The following is a 21,132-nucleotide window of genomic DNA, read 5'->3' as shown; positions in this document are numbered from 1 at the left end:
CTTTCTGTCTTCTGTTCTGTAATTACAATCAAATGTTACATGTTCTTTTTCATTTAACATACATCAAACCCAGTAATTTCCCTGAAGAAATCTTAGCTGTTTTGTACACTGTAGCCTGGCTCAAGTCCTTTCTGGAATTTTACTCTTATAAAACTAGTACTGAGCACTTGGAAAGACTTTACTGCATATAGAAACACATCTAATTTATTCCTCTCCTGGCTTAACTCCCAATTTACAAATAGGTATTTGAATATGAAGCCTGAGAAATACTCCCTAGAGAAGCCTCCCTGTTCGTAGACTCAGCTGCAGAAAGAAAGCCCTCCTGAGCACTCAGGGTCCCCAGCAGTGATCCCCACTGGCATGTGACCTTCTTTAGGGACCCACTGTGTGGATATGCAAACTCAGACTTGAAGATGCAGATGTCAGTGAAATAGCAGAGGTAGAAGTAGGTGCACAGAAGGGACAAATTTTGGGGAAAAACATAAAATCATTTATAGGATTAGATTTTAGAAAATTTAAAAGTTTTTTTTTTGATAGCCAAATATTTATTTTGCAGATATATGTAAAGCCATAATTGTATTCTTTTAGCTGCAATTTCTCCCACACCCTTAAATGAAAAAAAGAAAAACATGCTTTTTGAGTCAGGTCTCTGACTCTAACTTAAGGATTTTAATTAAGCCCTTTAATTAATTAAAGTTTTATTTTTTTATTTTTTAAATTTATTTATTTATTAAGGATTTCTGCCTCATCCCCACAACCGCTTCCCATTTCCCTCCCCCTCCCCCGATGGGATAAATCCGGACTAGCTGAACATAGCGGACAATGAGGAATACGGAGAATTCAAGAACAATTGCAGAGGGTTTTTGATCCTACTGCACGTACTGGCTTTGTGGGAGCCTAGGCAGTTTGGATGCTCACCTTACGAGACCTGGATAGAGGTGGGCAGTCCTTGGGCTTCCCACAGGTCAGGGAACCCTGATTGCTCTTCGAGCAGATGAGGGAGGGGGACTTGATCGAGAAAATTTAAAAGTTTTAAGATAAATGATTTTAAAAAGAGATTCTTTTTTTTAGTGCACACCTTTTTTTTATTTTTTAAATTTATTTATTTATTAAGGATTTCTGCCTCCTCCCTGCCACCGCCTCCCATTTCCCTCCCCCTCCCCTAAAAACTATCCACAGTGTACTAAGTGTTCTGCAGACCTCAACCGTCACTGCCGTGAGTGCGGCTAAAAGGGGAGAGACCTGAGTACAGAAGAAGACCCAGGGTGGGACTGGCTGAAGAGCGCCTTTATAGCAGCCTGCAAAGGTTCTGATGGGACCCTGGAACTCTCTAGTAATATCCTAACACCAAGGAAACACGATTTCAAAGGTGCTGCAGAGAAGGCTAACATCACTGGTTGAAAACACTTGATGTTCTTTCAGAGGACTCGGGTTTGTTTCCCAGCATCCACATGGTAGCTGATAACCATTTTTAACTTCAGTTCGAGGTAAACTACTGTACCCAAAGAGGCCAGAGCGGGTATCAGATGCCCTGGGACTGGAGTTACAGTGATTGTAGGAGCTGAGAATTGAACTGGGCCCTCTCTTTAGTTCCACATATGATGTCTTCATATGAATCAGCAAGTAACTTTAAATTGGAAATGAGGACTGAGACTGAAAATATTTCACGTCACAGAACAGCATTAGGAAATGGAACATGGCTGAGTGTGGTGATGCACACCTTTAACCCAGCACTCTAGATGAGCAGCTGATCCCCATGGGTTTAAGGCCAGTCTGGTCTACATAGCAAGTTCCAGGCCAGTCAAAGCTACACAGCAAGACCCTAATAACAACAACAACAATAAGAGCAATGCAGTATCTACTGAGCACTTGTTAGAAATCAATTTCTTTATTAACAATAATATGTGCAGGGGATAACTCACAACCACATGTGGGCACCATCTCTATGTTACAAATGTGAAAATTAAGATGCAGAATTAAGCCATTTACTAAAAGTTTCGAACCTGGTCCATGGCAAAACCTAGATTCGTCCTCGGTTGACAAACCTCAAGTGACAGAACCCTTAACCATGATCATAACTTATCTGAACCACAAAGAGACCATGAAATATGTAAAGAATAAAGTTGATAAATTGTAGACAATAAAAAACAATAGGATGTAAGTTCAGCTGAAGAATAACGTGGAATTTAAAACTTTGATTAAAAGGTAGCTTTTAAGATGTTAAATTTACTGTTTAAAATTAAATTTCTTCTCAACATCCCCATACACTCAAAAGTAAAAACACAAAAAAGCTCTTGAAGTTGCATATACATTGTAGTACTCTACCTGTTCTTGTGAGGAAACAGAACAGGTTTGAAAACATGTATAAACATGAGCATCATTCTATAACTAGCTTACTGAATTGAAATACTAAATAAACTTAACACAACTTTAGTTCTATTGGTGAAGTAGTGACTAAGGCATATTTGATAGCCAGAATAGAATTGCTAATAAACCTAAAGGGAACAGTAGTATATACATACACATGCATATGCATACACACAATATCATTGAATTTTAATCTGGTGAAACTAACATTGAACACTTGGCAAATTCTATCATATATACAAACTTTCATCATTCATGTACCTATCGGGTTACTACTGTCTCTTTCCTCCTTTCCTTGCTTCATATCTATCTATCTATCTATCTATCTATCTATCTATCTATCATCTTTAGAGTCACACACAAACACTTGGAGACTCATAACTGATCAGTAGTGCTGGAGGAGAGTCTCTGGCAGGCCCCACTGACATCAGCATGCACAGGGGTAAATCTGCTGTAGTGGAGATGGGCCATGCACTGGGGCTGATGATGTTTTCCTGTTTTGTTTGTGTTGATTTGGTTTTGAGACAGGATCTTTATTATAAAACCCACTATGCAGCCCAGGATGGCTTTAAACTTAGGATCTTCTGCCTGCCTCAACTTCCTAAATAGTGGACTTAATGACATAAGGCACTACATTTGGTTTGTTTCCATTTTTTTTGAAGGACTATTTTAAAAATAGTTCTGAACTGAAGAAGTGGATTATATCATACCAGACATGTACACATATTTTTAAGGGTATATTTCATTTCTACTGCTTAGTAGAAAATTTTCTAGCGAAAAACAACTTTCACTATTACAAACCTACAGAATAAGGCAAGGATAAGTGAAAACTGTTAGTTTTATTTAAATACATGTTATATATATTTCAAATAAACATAAACTGAACAGTAAGAAGGAGTTTCTCACTCAACTGTACTATCGAACACACTGAGTTCATTGTAAACAATGAATCAGCCACACAGTAAATATTAGAATTCACACTGATTTTAGTCATGATTTAACTTGTATATTGATTGCATGAGTGATAATTTTAGGAGGGTGACCAGAAGTCTTTAGGTTCTCAATATGCTTCTGAAATGAAACAAACAACCCAATTATAACAACTAATATTATCAAGAGAAATAATATTAAAGATTAACAGAGTATTTTAAAAATAAACCATCAAGATAAAGAACACAAACTACAAAATACACTTGAAATGAGAAACCAAGAATGAACTGTCCAATATAAGGCACATCAAACTAGGATGAGGCAGAGGACGTTTGACGAGAATGTGCACAAACACAGGGACTCCTTACCACCACCAGCAACTGAGTCTAATTTTCATATTAAATATTAAGCTACATAAATGAGCTGTTCGGGACTACATAGACTTTCTTACTGGAAGGAAAAGCAAGTTGATGAAAGCAGGCACTCCTTAGTCTAGCCTACCTTATTTTTTGGATTGGATGTGTTCATTACACTTCGAGTTTCTTTTCCAGTATAAATGACAACACCTATTACAGTACCTGCAAAAACAGGAAAGTGGTCCTTATAGCAACACTTGAAAGCAGAGATAACACTTTCTAATGAACTGTCGTGATAGAAAATATACGATACCATTTGAGCTTATACACATTTATCCAACAGTTTATTTGATTTGGTTAGTTCAAGAAACTTAATCTTAGCTTTTAAAAAGGACGAAGATGTGAAATGATTTGTTAAACAATACAAATTTGCCTGTATATAACACTAAAAAATGTATTAATGGTCATGTTCCCTGACAATGGAAGTGACATGGCTTTTCCTTACTGCCTACAGAAACAGTAAGAAGTTCAAGTTAAAATGGCATCAAAAGGCGATATTATTAACAGAAAGGCACAGTGTTGGACCTCAAAACCACAATGCGCTAGGAGACCCAGCTCCTCTGCTTAAGTACTTTCCTGTGTGTGTCAGACCAGGAAGTGTCTGCTGCTGTTTCAGATGTTCATCATCAGACGACATCAGAGGACCAGGATGTTTCTCAGTGGAGCCCTGGGCGAGCATGTGCTTAGAAACACAGTATCAACTAGGCAAACAAACAAAAACCCACCAGAAATATAATTTTAAAATATACGATTTCAGACTTAGAAGCTACTCATTTCTTTAATGGATATCTATAAAAGTTTAGTTTTCTAAGTTAATAGGGAAAGAAGATGTAATATTTTTTTAAACTTAAGAAAATGGTAGTCTATGCTAAAATGCTGAGAGCATACATACATAGACTGCAAAACCTAAAACCATGGATCTTCACATCACATCTGTACCATTTATGTCCTGATTGTCTTTCAAATTTAAAACTCTTGATATTGAAAAAATAAAAGTAGAAAGACATTTATACATATGCATATATTATTGAAATTAACATCCAAACAAAATTAACTCTTAACAATTATATAAAAATTGTTTTGCTTCAGAGGCAGAGGAAAAAAGCTAGTAAGCTCAAGACCAGTCTGGAATACACAGCAAGAACCTACCTCAAAAGAACAACACTCCCAACACATATAAACCCTAGGAGCAGCATTAACATATGAAACTTAGCAAACTATAAGTTAGGACCCATGAAGTAAATACAAGCTACTATATGGCTCCATCATTTTGGCTCTATCTGAGCACTAACAGCAACACATGGCACATGATATAACTTGAGCTTCTGCTTCAGCAAGCCAGGAAGGGCAGAGCCATATGGTCCACAGCAGCAGTATACAGCACAGAAGCTACAAGAGCTTGTAGCCCTGGCTGTGTATCACAGAGAAGCCAAGCTCTAGAAAGGAGCGACTGGCCGACAAGGGGCATGGAGCTCACCCAGAAGCACAAGGGTTGTCTCTGTATCATGATCCACTTACAGTCTACACAAGATTTACTTATAGGATTTAGTGTATAGGATATTAGTTCTATATGAAGTAATACTATCAGAAACTTTCACATATAAAAGTTCATACCAAAGAACTGTTTCAATATTAAAAGAATAAAATTAAATTTTAAATATAAACTGATAAAGATTTTCTTCCTATTTGCCAATTTTACTTCTTCAAAATGTAAACTTGCCATTATTGTTGAATAATCACAACTGCAAAACAATGCAACTTAACAGCAGCAGAACAAACAAGTGTCAAAGAAGCCTTCAGAATGATCCATCAAGCTTTACACCCCTGTCCTAAAAACCAAGGCAGATTCTGAACAATGTAGATTCTAGGCTGGTGTAATTTACAGTATTCAAATTAAACAAAGAAACGCAAGACTAACAAGAAACACGGCATATATAACACAATTCCTGATGTTAGAGTTGTGTAATCTGTTAATATTAGCTAAAGGCTCTCATTGTATTTTCTCATTTGATGGTTGCTAAAAATGACTACTCAGTGTAATTAGCTCAAGTGCATTATTGTTCTGAGCCTCATGCTTTTTAATTACTTGGAATTGCTTGAATTAGTCCAGTGCTATACAAGACACTCAGCTCTCTTGGACAATGAGTTTGCATCTATAGAATGGTGTACACTAAGACCATTGTACATCCCATAGAAAGAAGAACGGGAAAGGAAGATAAGAGAAGATAAGTTATGACATACTCCTGTACTGCAGCAGATAAACAGAAGACAAAATATGACAGCTGCAAATGTGTTCAGATTTCCAGGGAGGGGGCACGTAAGTGAAAGAATTTCAATCCATATTTGTAGTAAAAAATTAAGCTATCTTTCTGGCTCCAAACTGAGAAACTTTAGTAAATTTATAAGTATGTTTGCATGTTAAACTCCACTCACAAAGAAATTCCTATCAGGTAGGTACCATGTAACAAAATCCCTAACGGCAATGTGATACAATGTCTAGAAGTGAACCAAAATTTAGCTGTTTGCAGCAAGAAAATATTTTAAGACTTATGAGTACTTAGCCCTGAAATATACTCATCTGGTCACAATCTATATCTTTGATTGACTGAAGTCACTTGAAAATCACAGTAAAGATTCATATGCGAACTGTCCCAAGCATGGTTGGTGTAAGCACGACACAATGACCACTGACTAGAAACCCAGGCCACGGGCTGGCCTCTTGGAGTGAGTCTGACGATCACTGAGTGCTCCATCTGTATGACTGCAAATTTCAGATCCGTTATACTTTCATTTGAGGAGGTTGGTTATTAATGCTTTGGCTATCCTATGGCCTCTCTGCTATCATATCTAAATGTCATAAAACAGCAATTCCAAATAAATAGCTGAGTTATATTTTAAAGTAAATAACTTCTATATGAAAATTAAAGATGTTAACAGCATCAACTTTTGGGGGAAAAGATATTCTTCATATGAATATTTAACACACACGAATACAAAATCTAATCAGACAAATAAAACTGGCTACTCTCATTAATTTTAAATGACTGGACTTTTACAAAATTTTCAGTTGTCACCTTTTAACCAGAGGTTGACAGCATGTGGAATTTACTCATCAACCAATGATTATAAATTGATAATCATTTCAGGTGATCTGGGGAAAATTACATATAATTTCAACAAACTGATTAGTGGCTTTAAGTTAACAGATCGTGAGATGCCTACTCAAAAAACCCAGACAGAAAGTGAAAGAGTTAGTGTGCATTCCATGTATATGTGAAAGAGTTAGTGTGCATTCCATGTATATGTGAAAGAGTTAGTGTGCATTCCATGTATATGTGAAAGAGTTAGCGTGCATTCCATGTATATGTGAAAGAGTTAGTGTGCATTCCATGTATATGTGAAAAACATGTTAGACAAAGTATAGACAAATATTGGTGAGGCTTCCAGAACCTGGGAAATAATATAAAGACAAGCCAGCAGGACCATGGTAACCAACCAGAACCTAACTACCAGTCTTGACAGATAGTCACTGATAAGGAAGGTTTACCACCAGGCCCAAGAATGGAAAATGGGTAGCACAAAGGAAATAATCACTTGTTATTTAGACACCAGGTACATACTGACTGGAGCACACAAGAGGCCAGGCCTTGAGAAGTCAACATTAGGCCCAGGTCAGGGACTCAAAAAAGGACACACAAGATCAGCATCTGTGGTCAGAAACAAAGGGAGAGAGACACGAGATCTGCAACAGGAACAGAATCTAGGAGGATAAAGTTGTAGGAAGAGACACAGGAGATTTATACCTGGGTCAAAAGCACACAAATTGTGGCCTTTAGAAATTATCAGGCTCACACCATGCTCTAGACAGGATTCTAATGCTTACCTCCTCTGTTCACACAAAACACTGCAGAGAATAGGCAGTGTGCAGGAGTGTCCACCTACATACTGGTTCTTGGGCTGCAGCCAATTGCTCCCTACTTCTCATGTCCTTAAGTGTTGGGGAATATTACTTCAACTATGTGAAAATGTTATGTTTAGGTTGCTTTAACTATGTAAAGGTGTATTACATTTGTTTATGCTGCATTTATTAAATGATGAAAGATATGTTGTTTGCTTGCCTAAGGAGCCTGATTAGTCTAATAAAAAGATGAACAGCCAATTGCTAGACAGTAGAGCAACAGGAGAGGCTGTCAGGCAGAGAATAAGTAGGAAGAGGAATCTAGTCTTAAAAGAGAAAAAAGAGAAGAGAATAAGGAAAAAGGAGACAGGGATGTTCAGACCCAGCAGGCCAGCCACACAGTTGGACACAGAATGAAAGAAAGGTAAAAAGCCCCAAGTCAAAATGTAGATGAGGAGAAACTGGTTAATTTAAGTTATAAGGGCAAGCGTGACAACCATAAATAAGGTAGAGCATTCATAATAATAAGCCTCTGTGTCAGTTTTGGGGAGCTGATTGGTGGCCCAGAAGAGAGCCTATAATATGTGTCATTTCAATATTGATCTCAAATTTCTACAAAGGGCCTGAGAAATATATATATATATATATATATATATATATATATATATATATATATATATAAAAGGAAACGACTCCTTTAAGAGGCTCTGGAATACGTGATCACTTGAGTAGCCAGCATGTTAAGTAAAAATAAAAAGATACGTAAAAACACCTGGCACAGTACAGGGTACCCACTTGAAGGCAGCTCTTGGCCAGGCTCAAGGGGCTAAAAGTTCAGCTTTCAGGGTGAAGCCAACCCTTAATACAAAGCTGCTTAGCAGTAACGTTTGGGTCATATAGTCAGAAAAGGCTAGAGACATGCAGTAAAGACAGGTCTAGTTGGAAAAAAACCTTTCTTAAAGATGCACATAGACTTAAAAAGGAAAAGAAAATGGGTATAGACAGGACATCGAAAAAGAGAACATATAAATAATAAAGTTTTTAAAGAGAATGAAGTAATATAAAAAGAATAAGCCACGTAAAGATGGGAAATATACGCATGGAGTCTGGATCATATATGGCGCTGTATTGATTTTGAATTTTTTTGAATGCTGATGAGTGAGCAACAGTTGCTGAGAGACAGCTGCTGGATTGTAAATGGAGTGTTGAATTAAACCAGCCTAGATACCTTATGCATATCTTAACTTTAAAATGGAAGTTAAAAATTTACTGGATTAGGGAAGAGGTTATGCTTTTGTTTCCATAGGAAATGAAGGCTGTGGGCTCCTTCAAGGTTAACAGAGGTCTGGTTTAATTGAGGAGACCTCCTGAAAATCTTGGCTACAAGCATCCATAAATAAAGCAAGAAAAATTTTGAGACAGTGAGGCACTTCTGCTCCTGCCAGCACCAATCTACTTCATATAACAATGATTGGTATCAAAGATCACCATACAGAGTTTGCTTTCAATGTGGGAAAGAAACTGCCCTTGTCTTGACTGCTGATAGTATGCTGTCCAAACTGGACAAACAGGACACAAAGGAAAAGAACTGCCAAGCTTTACCAAAACAAGGCAGAACAGTCCTTCAAAATTCTTCTTTCGAGGAAAAGTCTGTCAAATACTCTAAGTGTGTAGACCAAAGCTGGATGTTCTAATATTACAGAGCAATCATCAAGACAGCCATATGATTCTATCATTTCTATGGTTTGGGAGTCACTTGCACGGTACTTCCTGTTTACTTAGGTAATTAATATTATATACTTCTGGGGTCTTTGATAGTATTGAACACTAGATAGTTATAGTTACAGTTTTCCTTACTTATGATAGAAGGCAAATTAGGTCCAAAATTTGGACTCACCAAAAGAGGATAAAAATTGAAGTATTTTCTCTGAATTTGCCAAATACAAATGGACTGAATATTGTAAATGTAATTCTTACTTGATAACTGTTCTTATTATATATAGTTTTACTATGTTAAAGTTAAAACTCTTTTATTGAGACAAAAAGGGGAAATGTTGTAGATTATTATTTTAACTATATAAAGATGCATTCCATTTCTTTATGTTGAAGAATAATTTACTTTTACTATGAAAAGATGTGTTATACTTATTTATGTTGCATTTGTTTAACGATGTAAAAATTTGCTGTTTGCCTGCTTAAGGCACCTGATTAGGCTAATAAAAAGTTGAATGGCCAATAGCTGAACAGTAAGGAAATAGGCACGGCTGGAAGGCAGATAGAACAAGTAGAAGGAGGAATCTAGGCTAGACAGAGAAAGAAGAGAAGGAGGGAGAGAGACACCAGGGGCCAGCCAGGCAGGTAGCTGTCAGACAGACATGGAGTAGGACAGAAAGTTAAAAAGTTAAAGGCCCTGAGGCAAAATGCAGATGAAGAGAAATAGGATAATTTAAATTAAAAGAGCTAGTGGGACAAGCATAAGGCTGAGTATTCATAATAATAATCCTCCATGTCATGATTTAGGGCTGGTTAGTGGCTCCAAAAGAAAGCATGCTACACATAAGCATTATTAATCTGTAAACACCATTAACCACAATATTTCTTGGTTGATATTTGAATGACTTTCTACAGGATTGTGGTCTTTTTCCACTCAAATAATAATTCTTAGCAACCTATGTATGGCTAGAATAGGAATATATCAAACTACACACAGAAAACAGCCAGACTTTATTCTGAAAATTTGCTGCCATAACTATGCTACTTAGACAATAAAAATGAATTACTAGGAAAATAAATTAGAAGTCAAGCAAAAGAAAATACATCTTTATTTTTTCCTTTTTTTTTGGTATTAGTAAACTACACCAAATGCCTATAAATGTTTAAAAAATTTATTCTCAGCTTCTGCATTTTTCATAATACTTCAACTACTTTTGGAAGCCCCATCTGCATGTATGCTACATCATTGTATAAGTAGCATATATAGAGGCAGAGATCCTGGACAATCCAATCTGTGCACATACATTATCATACATTGCTTCAGAAGGCTTGTTTTCAAGTTTAGAGCAACTCCATGTAAGGACCTGACTTGCGTTTCAAAGCAGTGCTTCTCAGCCTGTGAGTTTTGACCTTTTCTGGGGGTCGAACAACCCTTCCACAGGGGACACCAAAGACCATCAGAAAACAGATATTTGCATTACACATCAAAACTGGAGCAAAATTATAGTTATGAAGTAGCAATGAAATAGTTTTTTGTTGGGGGTCACTACAACATGAGGAACTATATTACACGGTCACAGCATTAGAAAGGTTGACAGCCAGTGATCTAAAGGAATAATGTTCTCTGAGTCAATAGGGACACTGATGCACAGAGCAACATGGAGTGGTCTCTCTTTGGTCACCTGGCACCTTACTGCTTTGTGTAACTTGAGTTGCTAATCCCAAACTTTTAAAACTCTATGACAGAGAAGAAGGCCAGAAATAACTCCATTCTGAGTTACACTGGGGTTAGGGGTGCAGTGCAGTGGCACAATGCTTGACTACTATGTGCCAGGCCATGAGATACAGAAAAGACAGCACAGCGTAAAAAAAGTTCCATGAAGTCTCACCAACATGAACAAGGATAACACAACAACAGACATGGTACTGGGAAGGTTCACAAGGCCTAAACCCTAGACAAAGAACTACAGGAAATTAAGGAATGCTGAGAGTGGAAGAAATAAGTCAGCCTCGGGAAAGAGCACACCAATTAGGTATCCAACACCAAATGGTCAGACTAAGAATAGATATAATTACAAATTGTATTAATTCTTAGAAATACACACACACACACACACACACATGTATGTGTATATGTGCAACAACAGTTAAAGAAAGAACATGAATCTGAAAGGGAAAGGGGAATATATATGCAAGGCTTTAGAGTGGGAAGGGGAAGTGATATAAGTATAATCTAATTTTGAAAAGGTGCCATCCTAAATTCAGTCAAAAGAATTCTAAACTTGTGATCACTTACAGAGAGATAATGCTCAGGTTATTTCCGGTAGTCTTAGATTTGCAACATTCCTAAGGCCCTGTTTTTAAAGATAGGAGGAACTGTTTTAAAGTATAACAGCAGTAGGAAGGTTGAGACCAATGCTCTAAAACACCCTCTAAGATGTTCTAAAGTCAACCCCATCAAACCCAGTACTACAAGGGACAATAAATATGAAAGGGCTGAGAGGTAACAGATATGATGATGCCTATGTTAATGTCTGTTGCAAAAGTATCCAAGAAGCAGCTACTGCACACCAAGGTCATTCTGAAAATCAAAGTCAAACAGAAAAACTATGTCCAGGAAATCCTACAGGACGTCTCAGAAGCCTTAAGCTCAAGTTGCTTCTGTCTCCGAGAAGAAAGGCCACAAATCAATATTATACTAGGATTTGGTGTCAACAGTCTAATACATATTTAAAACAGAAATAAAGAACAAAATGTGAAATATTTAATCCCTTAATGACTATCAATTTAACACCATAAAAAGTATGATTATTGACAGAAAAATTTAAATTCTGTGCAAAGGTGCTTAGATGTCCCATAATGCAGATGCTCTCTTATAAACAGATGCTGAGCTCAGTGACAACACATGTACTCTAGTCTGGTGTGAATGCTGGACAGCTCTGGCCTGACACACAGGGGCATTCTGTTGTATCCTTCACTCAAAGGAGCACAACCAATACTGGCATCACCTCACTGAACAGGGACAGGGCTCATCAGACTGCAGGGGTTGCAAAAGTCGGAGAGGGGATGAGGGCTTCCAAAGCTCTGTGGTCTTCAGAGCTGAGGACCTGGCATTTCCACTCTGAGATATCTCTGCTTCTCTATCTACAATTTTACAAATATTTGTTGGTATCAAAGCATCAAACAATTCATAAAAGTAAACTTTCAAGATTCTCAAAATTTGCCTCCATGTTTGTTTGTAAAATATGAAATAGTATAATAAAATTTTCATATTTTAGCCCCAAATGTGAATATCTGTAGTTCTCTAGGGCTGTGGTGTAAACAGGACCCATTTAAAGAAAGGATCACAGAACTGCCTTCCTGTCTGATAGCCCTCTCTCCCCCTACACACACACACCTGGAGCTAGGTTCAGGGACCTCAGCCTTCTTCAGGGCACTGTGTCCTTTCAAGCACAGGCCTTCTCCGACCTGTCTTTTGACAGAAACACTCCCACAGTTGTCCTGTCGTCCACCACACCTGTCACACCTGATAATCAATCTTAAACGCCTCTTCTTCAGAGAAGTCTTTCTTAGACCATGTTTGTAAGACTCTTGGCTCACATACTTTCATAAGACATGGTACTTTTTGTGGTATTTGGTGTAGCTAAAATTAACTGGACTGTTTTCTTCATGCCTTTCCTACCCACTAAAGCTGTCTATTGACAGGTTCCATTAGCACATCATTCCAGCACTATGGAAGATGAACTGACATCTTATTCAAAACTGCTAAGTGCCCTTTAGTGTCCCTAGGCTCCTATCTTCTCTAGTATCCTTTTCCTTGTGCTCCCTGACACCGAGCTTCATGCCTGGTACCTTCCTTAAGGTCAATTAACTACTTCTGAGATTCCCTCCTAATATCATCATCATTGATGTCAACCTACTTCTGACAAGGTGGTAAAACTTTGCATTTCCAACATATCCACCGAAATTTATTTGCAAAACTGTCAACTTAAGTAACCTCCTCTTTAACCACCAGTAGTTCACAGTCTTCCAATTTCTCCCAAACAACATTCAGACCTTCCCTGCTTCCAAAGCCCTGGCTAGTCCTATCTCTTCTGACCTGAATGGCTTCATCTAACCCTTCACTCTCCTACATTACCCAATCAGTCTCTTCAAGGTTTTGTCAACTGGACAAAAAGTAAGAACCATCAAAAGTTATTAATAGTCTCCCAGCCCTCATCAAAGCACACTGGTGAGCATCAAGTAACACATGCCCAACATAGAGAAATGGCCCTTGCTCTACAACAATGGGTAGACCACACTCATGCTTCTGGCCTTGTTCTGCCATGAGGGAATTGTAACCCAGGCCTCTCCACAGACTCCCAACTCTATCTCCTGGTTCCTCAGCTTCCAGTCCTTAAATCCCACAGGGAAGTTTAGGAAAGCTGTTTTAGAATGCCTGGACAACACTAACATCCTGTCTGTGAGATCGATGCAAACTTCCCCCTTACCTGATGCAACAATGGTGCTTGCCCACAATGTGTTTTCTATACTGAGACTTTCATGAATGGGAGGGTCACTGTCTTCCTGTTCAGGGAGAAAAACAAAACAAAACAACACTGGAAGATTAGCAATGTTCTATTCACATTTTAGGGATCTGCAGTGTGAGGAAAGAAACATGCCCATCTTCTAGACCCAACGAACTACAAATGTAAGTTTCAAGGGGAACACAAAACCCTGAAATTACAGTTTGATTGATCTATGCATAAACACTTCAGTGCTTACACTTATAATAAATAATTTTAAATTTTCATAAGTGCACTTATGGTATGCTGATTATTTGTAGAGAATAGGATAAAATATTTTTTTAAACGCATGGTACAAGCAACGCTTCCTAATCTGAGATTCACTTTTCCTGGAAAGGTTAAAAATTAATATTAGCACAGACATAACCATGAATAAACAATTTTGTAAGTATGGTAGAATTTCCTCTCCTAATATCTGTCAAAGACAAGGGCTATTCTTTAAAAGATAAATATGCTCATGAACAGCAAAAAATGCTTCTGTGACTATTAGTAATAACACACACAGGAAGAAGAGGTCACCTCTTGAAGCTCCCTTTTCAAATACAATGTGAGATATTTTTCATTAATCAGAACTTAAATACAAGTTGTTTCTTGCTAATATACATGTGAACACCAAATGTGCCCAAATAGCAATACTATGATATGTAGCAGCACATACAGTCTAGTTTTACATGTACAAGTTTCATGCTGATGGTCACAATATGTAGTAAGACATTCAGTTTAGTTTTACATGTACATGTTACATGCTGATGTTCAGAGATAAAATATAAAGCTGAGAATGTCACCCTGCTGTGGGTTTCTCCTCTGAATGCTATGAATACTATTAATGAATAAAAAACTGCTTTGAACTTATAGCAGGGCAGAACTTAGCTAGGTGGGGAAAACTAGGCTGAATGCTGGGAGAAAGCAGGCAGAGTCAGAGAGAAGCCATGGAGCCGTTGCCAGAGACAGATGCACTGAAACTTTGCTGGTAGGCCACGACCTCATAGTGATGCACAGATTAATGGAGATGAGTTAAATTAAGATGTAAGAGTTAGCAAATAAAAAGCTAGAGCTAATGGGCCAAGCAGTGGTTTAATTAATATAGTTTCTGTGTGGTTATTTTTGGGCTGAGTCAGGTGGCTGGGAAACAAACAAGCAGCCTTTCCAACAAATTGGTTCACCAACATGGTAGACTAAATCCATGTAAAAGCTGAAAAAGTAATCCTAGACACAAAAGAACTGCCAATATAGGTGGAACTGTCTTTAAGATATCCTGCTTCATGAAAAAGTCTGCTGGATACCATGGGTCTTTAGGTTGAAGAAGGATGCCCCACTGGTACAGAAGAACTTTGGGTGAATGTCCAGGTAGTGAGATGTTTCTGTCAACTCTAGAGTTTTGAAAGTTGCTTATAATGAACTTATTGTTTACTTAGGTAATATTATATCCTTCTGGAGTTTTTGATGGAGTTAAAGAATTGATAATTATAGTTTTCCTTAGTTATGATAAAAGATAAAATAGATATAAATACTGTAACTGCAATTCTTGCTTGATAACTGTTTCAAGTAATTTTACTATGTTAAAGTTAAAACATTCCTTTTTCTTTAAACAGAAAAAGAAAGGTGATGTGGGATTCCCCCTCTGTATGCTGTAAATACCATTAATGATTAAAGAAAATGCTTTGGACCTATAGCCAGGCAGAACTTAGCAAGGCGAGAAAAACTAAACTGAATGCTGGGAGGAAGAAGGCATAGCTAGGAGAGAAGCCATGTAGCCCGGCTGGAGATAGATGACAGAACCTTTCTCGGTGAGCCACAGGGTCATGGCGATATACAGATTAATAGAAATGGGATGAATTAAGATATAAGAAGCTAGAGCTAATGGGCCAAGCAGTGATTTAAATAATATAGTTTCCGTGTGATTATTTTGGATCTGAGCTGCCAAGCAGCCAGGAAACAAACAAGCAGCCTCAGTACAACATTACCCTAATGAACAGCTTCTGTCCATACTGTGATTGTGGGAGACTTGCTGGAAGATCATAGGAGCCCAAAGATGTGAATCTGACAGTGACATGCTGCAGTAAATGGCCCCAATGTCTGCACAGGGCAGAAACAGCTCACATTGTGTCAACTGTTAGAATTTCTCCCTAAAACAGCAACTTTCAGAGGATCTTTATTATAACTTATAATATGCTATCAAGACATATCCAAAATAAAGAAATATGGGAGAAAATAAGAGTTTTGACCTATGGGTGTACCTTTTCCATTAATTGATCAGGCCATCTTCAAATGGTACCTTTTTCAACTATCTTGCTAGGAAATTAATATATTTGGTACAAAATTATCTGATTAAAGATAAGGCAGAGAACCTAAACTCTTATTTCTACTTCAAAAACATTACCAATAATGCCAACATTTACAAAGTAAAAGGTTTTGCTTTGTCCTATAGGTGCCTGGTATGCACTTGACAGTAAATCAGTAATTATGAATTCTACTGCCTTCCTGCAACTGCTCAGGCTTGTGTTTTAGAATTGTGTGACTCCTGCATCCCTCTCCAGTACTCAGAGAAGAGAGCACCCTACCCCTAGTCGGGCCCTGGGTTTCGGGTTTGGGACTGTGAAAGCTGTCATATCAGTAAGTGTTTAAAACATAGACATGCCTTAAAACTATGTTATCTTCATGTGTGTGGAGGGGGCATTGATGCTTAAAAAGAACTCTCCCAAAAACACAGAACAAAGCTTAATACATGTCTACTCAAGTGACACGACTCATAAATGCAGGAATCTAACACATGTAAACAATTGCTCTACCACAGGCTAATAACTGTAGGCTAGCTAACACCTCTTTATGTGGAAAAGCCGAGGGTTATATCAGCACAATATAAATGTTCAGGTATGCAGGGGGGAAACATAGAGTCAAAATTTAAGAATGACAGAGTTATAAGCATGGTTATACTTTAATCAATTTACTTTGATATAATAAAGGCAATAAAATGTTTACTGGGGTTCTTCATGGGAACTCCCACATCATCACTCGTCTTTAAAACACACATTAGACATTAAAGTAACCTGCTTCCTATTTCCCAACACTGTCTTCTATAGACAATGCCAAGAATACACTGCTTTTCTTTCTCCAATTCAAAACTGAAATCACTCTTCAAGATAAACAGATAATGATTATCTAAGGAAAATTAGGTTTACTTTATTTAATGGTTTAACAGAACAAAAGAATCAAATTTTAGAAAATACAGGTCATCTCGATGGACCACATTGCTTTTTATTTGACATTGTGGCTGAAATGAAATGACAACTTCTGAATCACTTAGAGAGTATGGTTCTGATAAATGCTGTTGGAGATAGATCCAGATGCTCTTTGCGTTATTTACTAAATACAGCCAATATGGTATAGCCTTCAATTCTATATTGGTCTAAGAGTTTCAGCAATGGGATGCAGATACTTTCTGATCTGCACACTTATCATTTTATGAAATTATGACCTAACTACACATTTCTATTAGACCCTAACAATTAATATCATTGTCACTTAAGGATCATAACCTAAACAACTATAGGGTTAATGTTTGCCCTCCACACATGGAACAGTAACATAAAGTGATCCAATACATTAATAACTGAAAAATAAAGAGGAACTCTCTACCTTCTACAGGCACCATGGGCCCACAACCTTGGCAGCACACAAGGCCATGCCAACCACTAAGCTAAGCTATCCAACAGAATGCCATGAGTAGGTGAAGCATGGTGCCTCAAGATAAGAAGCAGACACACCAGGGAGGGGTGTGGATAGCCTTCCCTTTAGCATGTCCTTTATTTACCTGGTGAGCACAAATGCACTAATTCCTTTAGAGCGCTTTCTAAAGGCACAGTGGTGGACTGAAGTTCAGCCATCAGAAAGCACAGGTAACAAACTACCAAAACTGGAGGTAGGGCCTGGTCTAGACAGCAAAAATATACAGCCAGGAAAGGTTACAACAAGAATCTGTCTCAATAAAACCAAATTAACAACACAACAAAACCTCTTCCTCAGATTTCCTTAATAAAAAGTGTTAGAGATTATTCATACATGTTTACCATTTGGCTTAGTATTTTCCCTTTATGTCAAACTCTCAGAGACAGACAGGAGTTAAAGCAGGTAATAGTCTTTACAATTATCTAAAGTGGAAATAAATCCTATACAATTTAATTTTAGAAATATAAATTGTTTCCCATTTTCTATAACATGTTATCTTTCCATGGTTTCCCTTCATTTCTGTCATGCAAGTGACAGTCTGTAAGCATTAAGTATATCAAATACATATCAAAAAAATCATTATAAAGTTCTTTACCAATCTCATGCATAAATAATAAAGATTGGGATGATAAAAACAGGAATTTCAAAACCACTTTCAGTTTGGTTTCTTTTTCCTTAGGATTATGTAGTTTGAAAAAAATGCACTTTGAGGGAATATCAAATATTCTAATTCCAGGCTGGTTCCTCAGCAGTAGCCTGCATAACAGGCAGGGAGCTGTCCAATGTTCTGACAGGAAGAGGCATGAATAAAGGTTGGGTGTGTTTGTGGCTTCTACAAAAAAGCAAGGTAGAAAACTCAGAGCAGGGGTACATGGGAGTATGTTGGTAATGGATAACAAAAAGTATTAGCCCACTTTGACACTGTCTTTCCAAGGTAAGGCTTATGTCTTAAATAAAAAGAAAAGTTAGCATCTAGAGAAAAGGCAGAGACCACTTTCAGTGGCCCCAAGATGTAGGAGGGTAACTGTTGAGGAAAGCTGTTAGTTCATTCCCAGCTGCCCAGATCACAAAATAATCACTCAGAAACTATATTATTTGCAATACTGTTTGGCCAATAGCTTAAGCGTATTGCTAGGTAGCTCTTATATCTTAAATTAACCCATTTCTATTATTTTATATTTACCGTGAGACTTGTGTCCTACAGGCTAAGTTCTGGGGCATCTGTCTCTGGAGGTGGCTACATGGCTTCTCTCCGACTTTGCCTACTGTCTCTATATATCTCTTTCAGACCTGATGCACACTGTGCAACCAGGTTGTCCCAAGATGTAGGAGGGTGACTGCCAGTACACTATACAGCCAGGTTGTCTCAAGATGTGTGTGTGGGGGGGTGACTTCCAGTACACTATACAGCCAGGTTGTCCCAAGATGTAGGAGGGTGGCAGACACAGACTCATTCACAATGTGCTTGACTGTGTTAGAGTCACCAGGGGCAACAAAATGCACAATGTACGTACCACCAAAGCAACTTCAGAGTGATGCACTCCAATTCCTAATTCAGTCTCCAAACTGACCCCCAACAGGGGTAGCTTCTTCACTGTACTATACTAAAAAGTATATAGGATTACCACTTTAAAACAATGTTCAACTAATACTTTTCTATAATTAAATGGAATTTAAATTTCTAATTATAAAGATATTAAATGTCATTTTCTTTCTTTATACTTGAAAAGTACATGCAAAATTATTTTCATACTTTATTAACCTAAAATTCTAGACTGATATATTTAACAGAGAAAAACAAACTTGCTAAAAATGTCAAATGTGGGTACAAAAAGGCCATTTACCTGAAGTGTGCTCCTTAGATACGATTTTAAGAAGCACAAGTAAAGGCTCGTCAAGTTCATGCAGAGCCTGAAGGAGCTATGTTGCCTTTCTGCATGTTTGGGGGCTCCCTTGGAATCTACCTCCATAATGAGCATCCACTGCGGGCAGCATGTGCAACTCTGTATAATATAGGATAGTCCCTTTCCCGCTACATCCCTCTGAAATGAAACTCTGGATATGCAGTATTGCCCATAGTGCTCTCTCATCTCCCAAAATATTTCTTTGTTTTAATAAATCACAGACAAGGCTTAGATGTTAACATTTTAGATGGTTCTGGTAGTATTACTCTCTAAAGGAGCAGAAATGTATACACAATGTAAAACTAAGACAAACAGGACTTATGTTGTGTTATGAGAGATGGGAATGGCCCTCATATAAAAAGCTTCCTCCTCCATCAACCTCACACTGAATAACAACAGAGCAGGCACACACAGACCTCTTCTAGACCTGGGCCTGCACCCATTTTCTTATTCCCCTTCTCACTGGCCTAAGCATATATGTTCGTGTTCGTGTGTGTGTGGGTGTGTGTGTGTGTGTGTGTGTCTGCATGTATAAGAGTGTGTGCATGTATGTGTGTGTATCTATGTGTCTACATGGATAGGTGTGTTTGTGTGTACATGTATATATGTGTGTGTATGTTTGTGAGTATGTGTGTATACATGTTATATGTGTGTGGGTTTGCAGAGTTTCTCACAAAACCCACCTTTATGCATCCACAGTGCAAAGAACATACATTTTGAAGAACCTATGTGCTTTCTGATTAGTGTTTCTGAAAATTCTGAAAAGCACAACCAAGGAAGAGGTGGCATTCATCAGACCCAGAAACCTGACAAGTTAGGATACTATAAATCACATCAGAGGGGAAAATGCTGCTATAACAGAATCTCACAGACTACGAACATATAAATAATACAAGTATATCTGTGGTTCATGGAGGCAAAAAAGTATGAAACCAGGTGTAAGGCCCTTCAGGCTGCATGTATTATACCAAGAAGTTTCGAGTGGCAAGGTTATAATGCGTATGATGGGGAGGAATGAGGGAAGCTGAACCTCTGATCAAGAACACACTCCTATGACAATTATACTGTTTCTGCAATTAGCACCAATCGTGTATCACAAAACATAGTGACCTAAGCACCTCTTAAAAATCCCATGTACCAGTACAGCTATGCTGAGGATCGAGTCTCCAGCATAGGAACTCAGGGACACCTTCTTAGAATTTCTATTGCTGCAACAAAATCACAGTACCAAAAGTAACTTGGGGAAGAATTTATGTGGCTAACATTTCCTGATCCCAGTTAGCTGATGAAGCCAAGGCAGTAATTCAAACAGAGCAGGAACCTGCAGGCAGAAACCAAAGCAGAGGTCATAGAGTAAACTGCTTATCAGTTTGCTCCTCATTTCCTGCTTAGTCTGTTTTCTTAAGACAACCCAGTATCACCTGCACTGGGCCCTTCCACCTCAATTATCAACCAAGAAAATGCCCCTAGGCCAAACAGATGGGGGCATTTTCTCAATTGCAGTTCCCTTTTCTCAGATGACTTTAGCTTGTGCCAAGTTGAGAATGTGTGTATATATATAAATATATAAACAGAAACACATGCAATATGGACTACCAAGGAAATTATGTGTT

General features: G+C 37.8%; 1 protein-coding gene across 9 annotated transcripts in view; it reads right to left on the bottom strand.

Moving 5' to 3' along the window:
• Window positions 1-21,132, bottom strand: part of Atp9b (ATPase phospholipid transporting 9B (putative)) — a 209,622-nt gene that overhangs the window by 107,783 nt on the left and 80,707 nt on the right. For 8 of the 9 annotated variants that reach the window (XM_041640820.1, XM_041640824.1, XM_041640819.1 and 5 more), the window contains exons 10-11: window positions 13,815-13,890; window positions 3,799-3,875 (exon numbers count right to left, since the gene is read on the bottom strand). The exons of the other annotated variant lie outside the window; for it this stretch is intronic. In XM_041640820.1, the coding sequence (XP_041496754.1) occupies window positions 3,799-3,875; window positions 13,815-13,890 (153 nt within the window). The remainder of the gene's footprint in view (window positions 1-3,798; window positions 3,876-13,814; window positions 13,891-21,132) is intronic. 9 annotated transcript variants of the gene reach the window in all.

Source organism: Microtus oregoni, unplaced genomic scaffold (genome assembly GCF_018167655.1).
Source record: "Microtus oregoni isolate MIOR12 unplaced genomic scaffold, Mior012 000065F_ref0000479, whole genome shotgun sequence".
Lineage (NCBI taxonomy): Eukaryota > Metazoa > Chordata > Mammalia > Rodentia > Cricetidae > Microtus > Microtus oregoni.
Note: the sequence above shows the minus strand (reverse complement) of the source record. Positions and strands in the feature narration are given on the sequence as shown.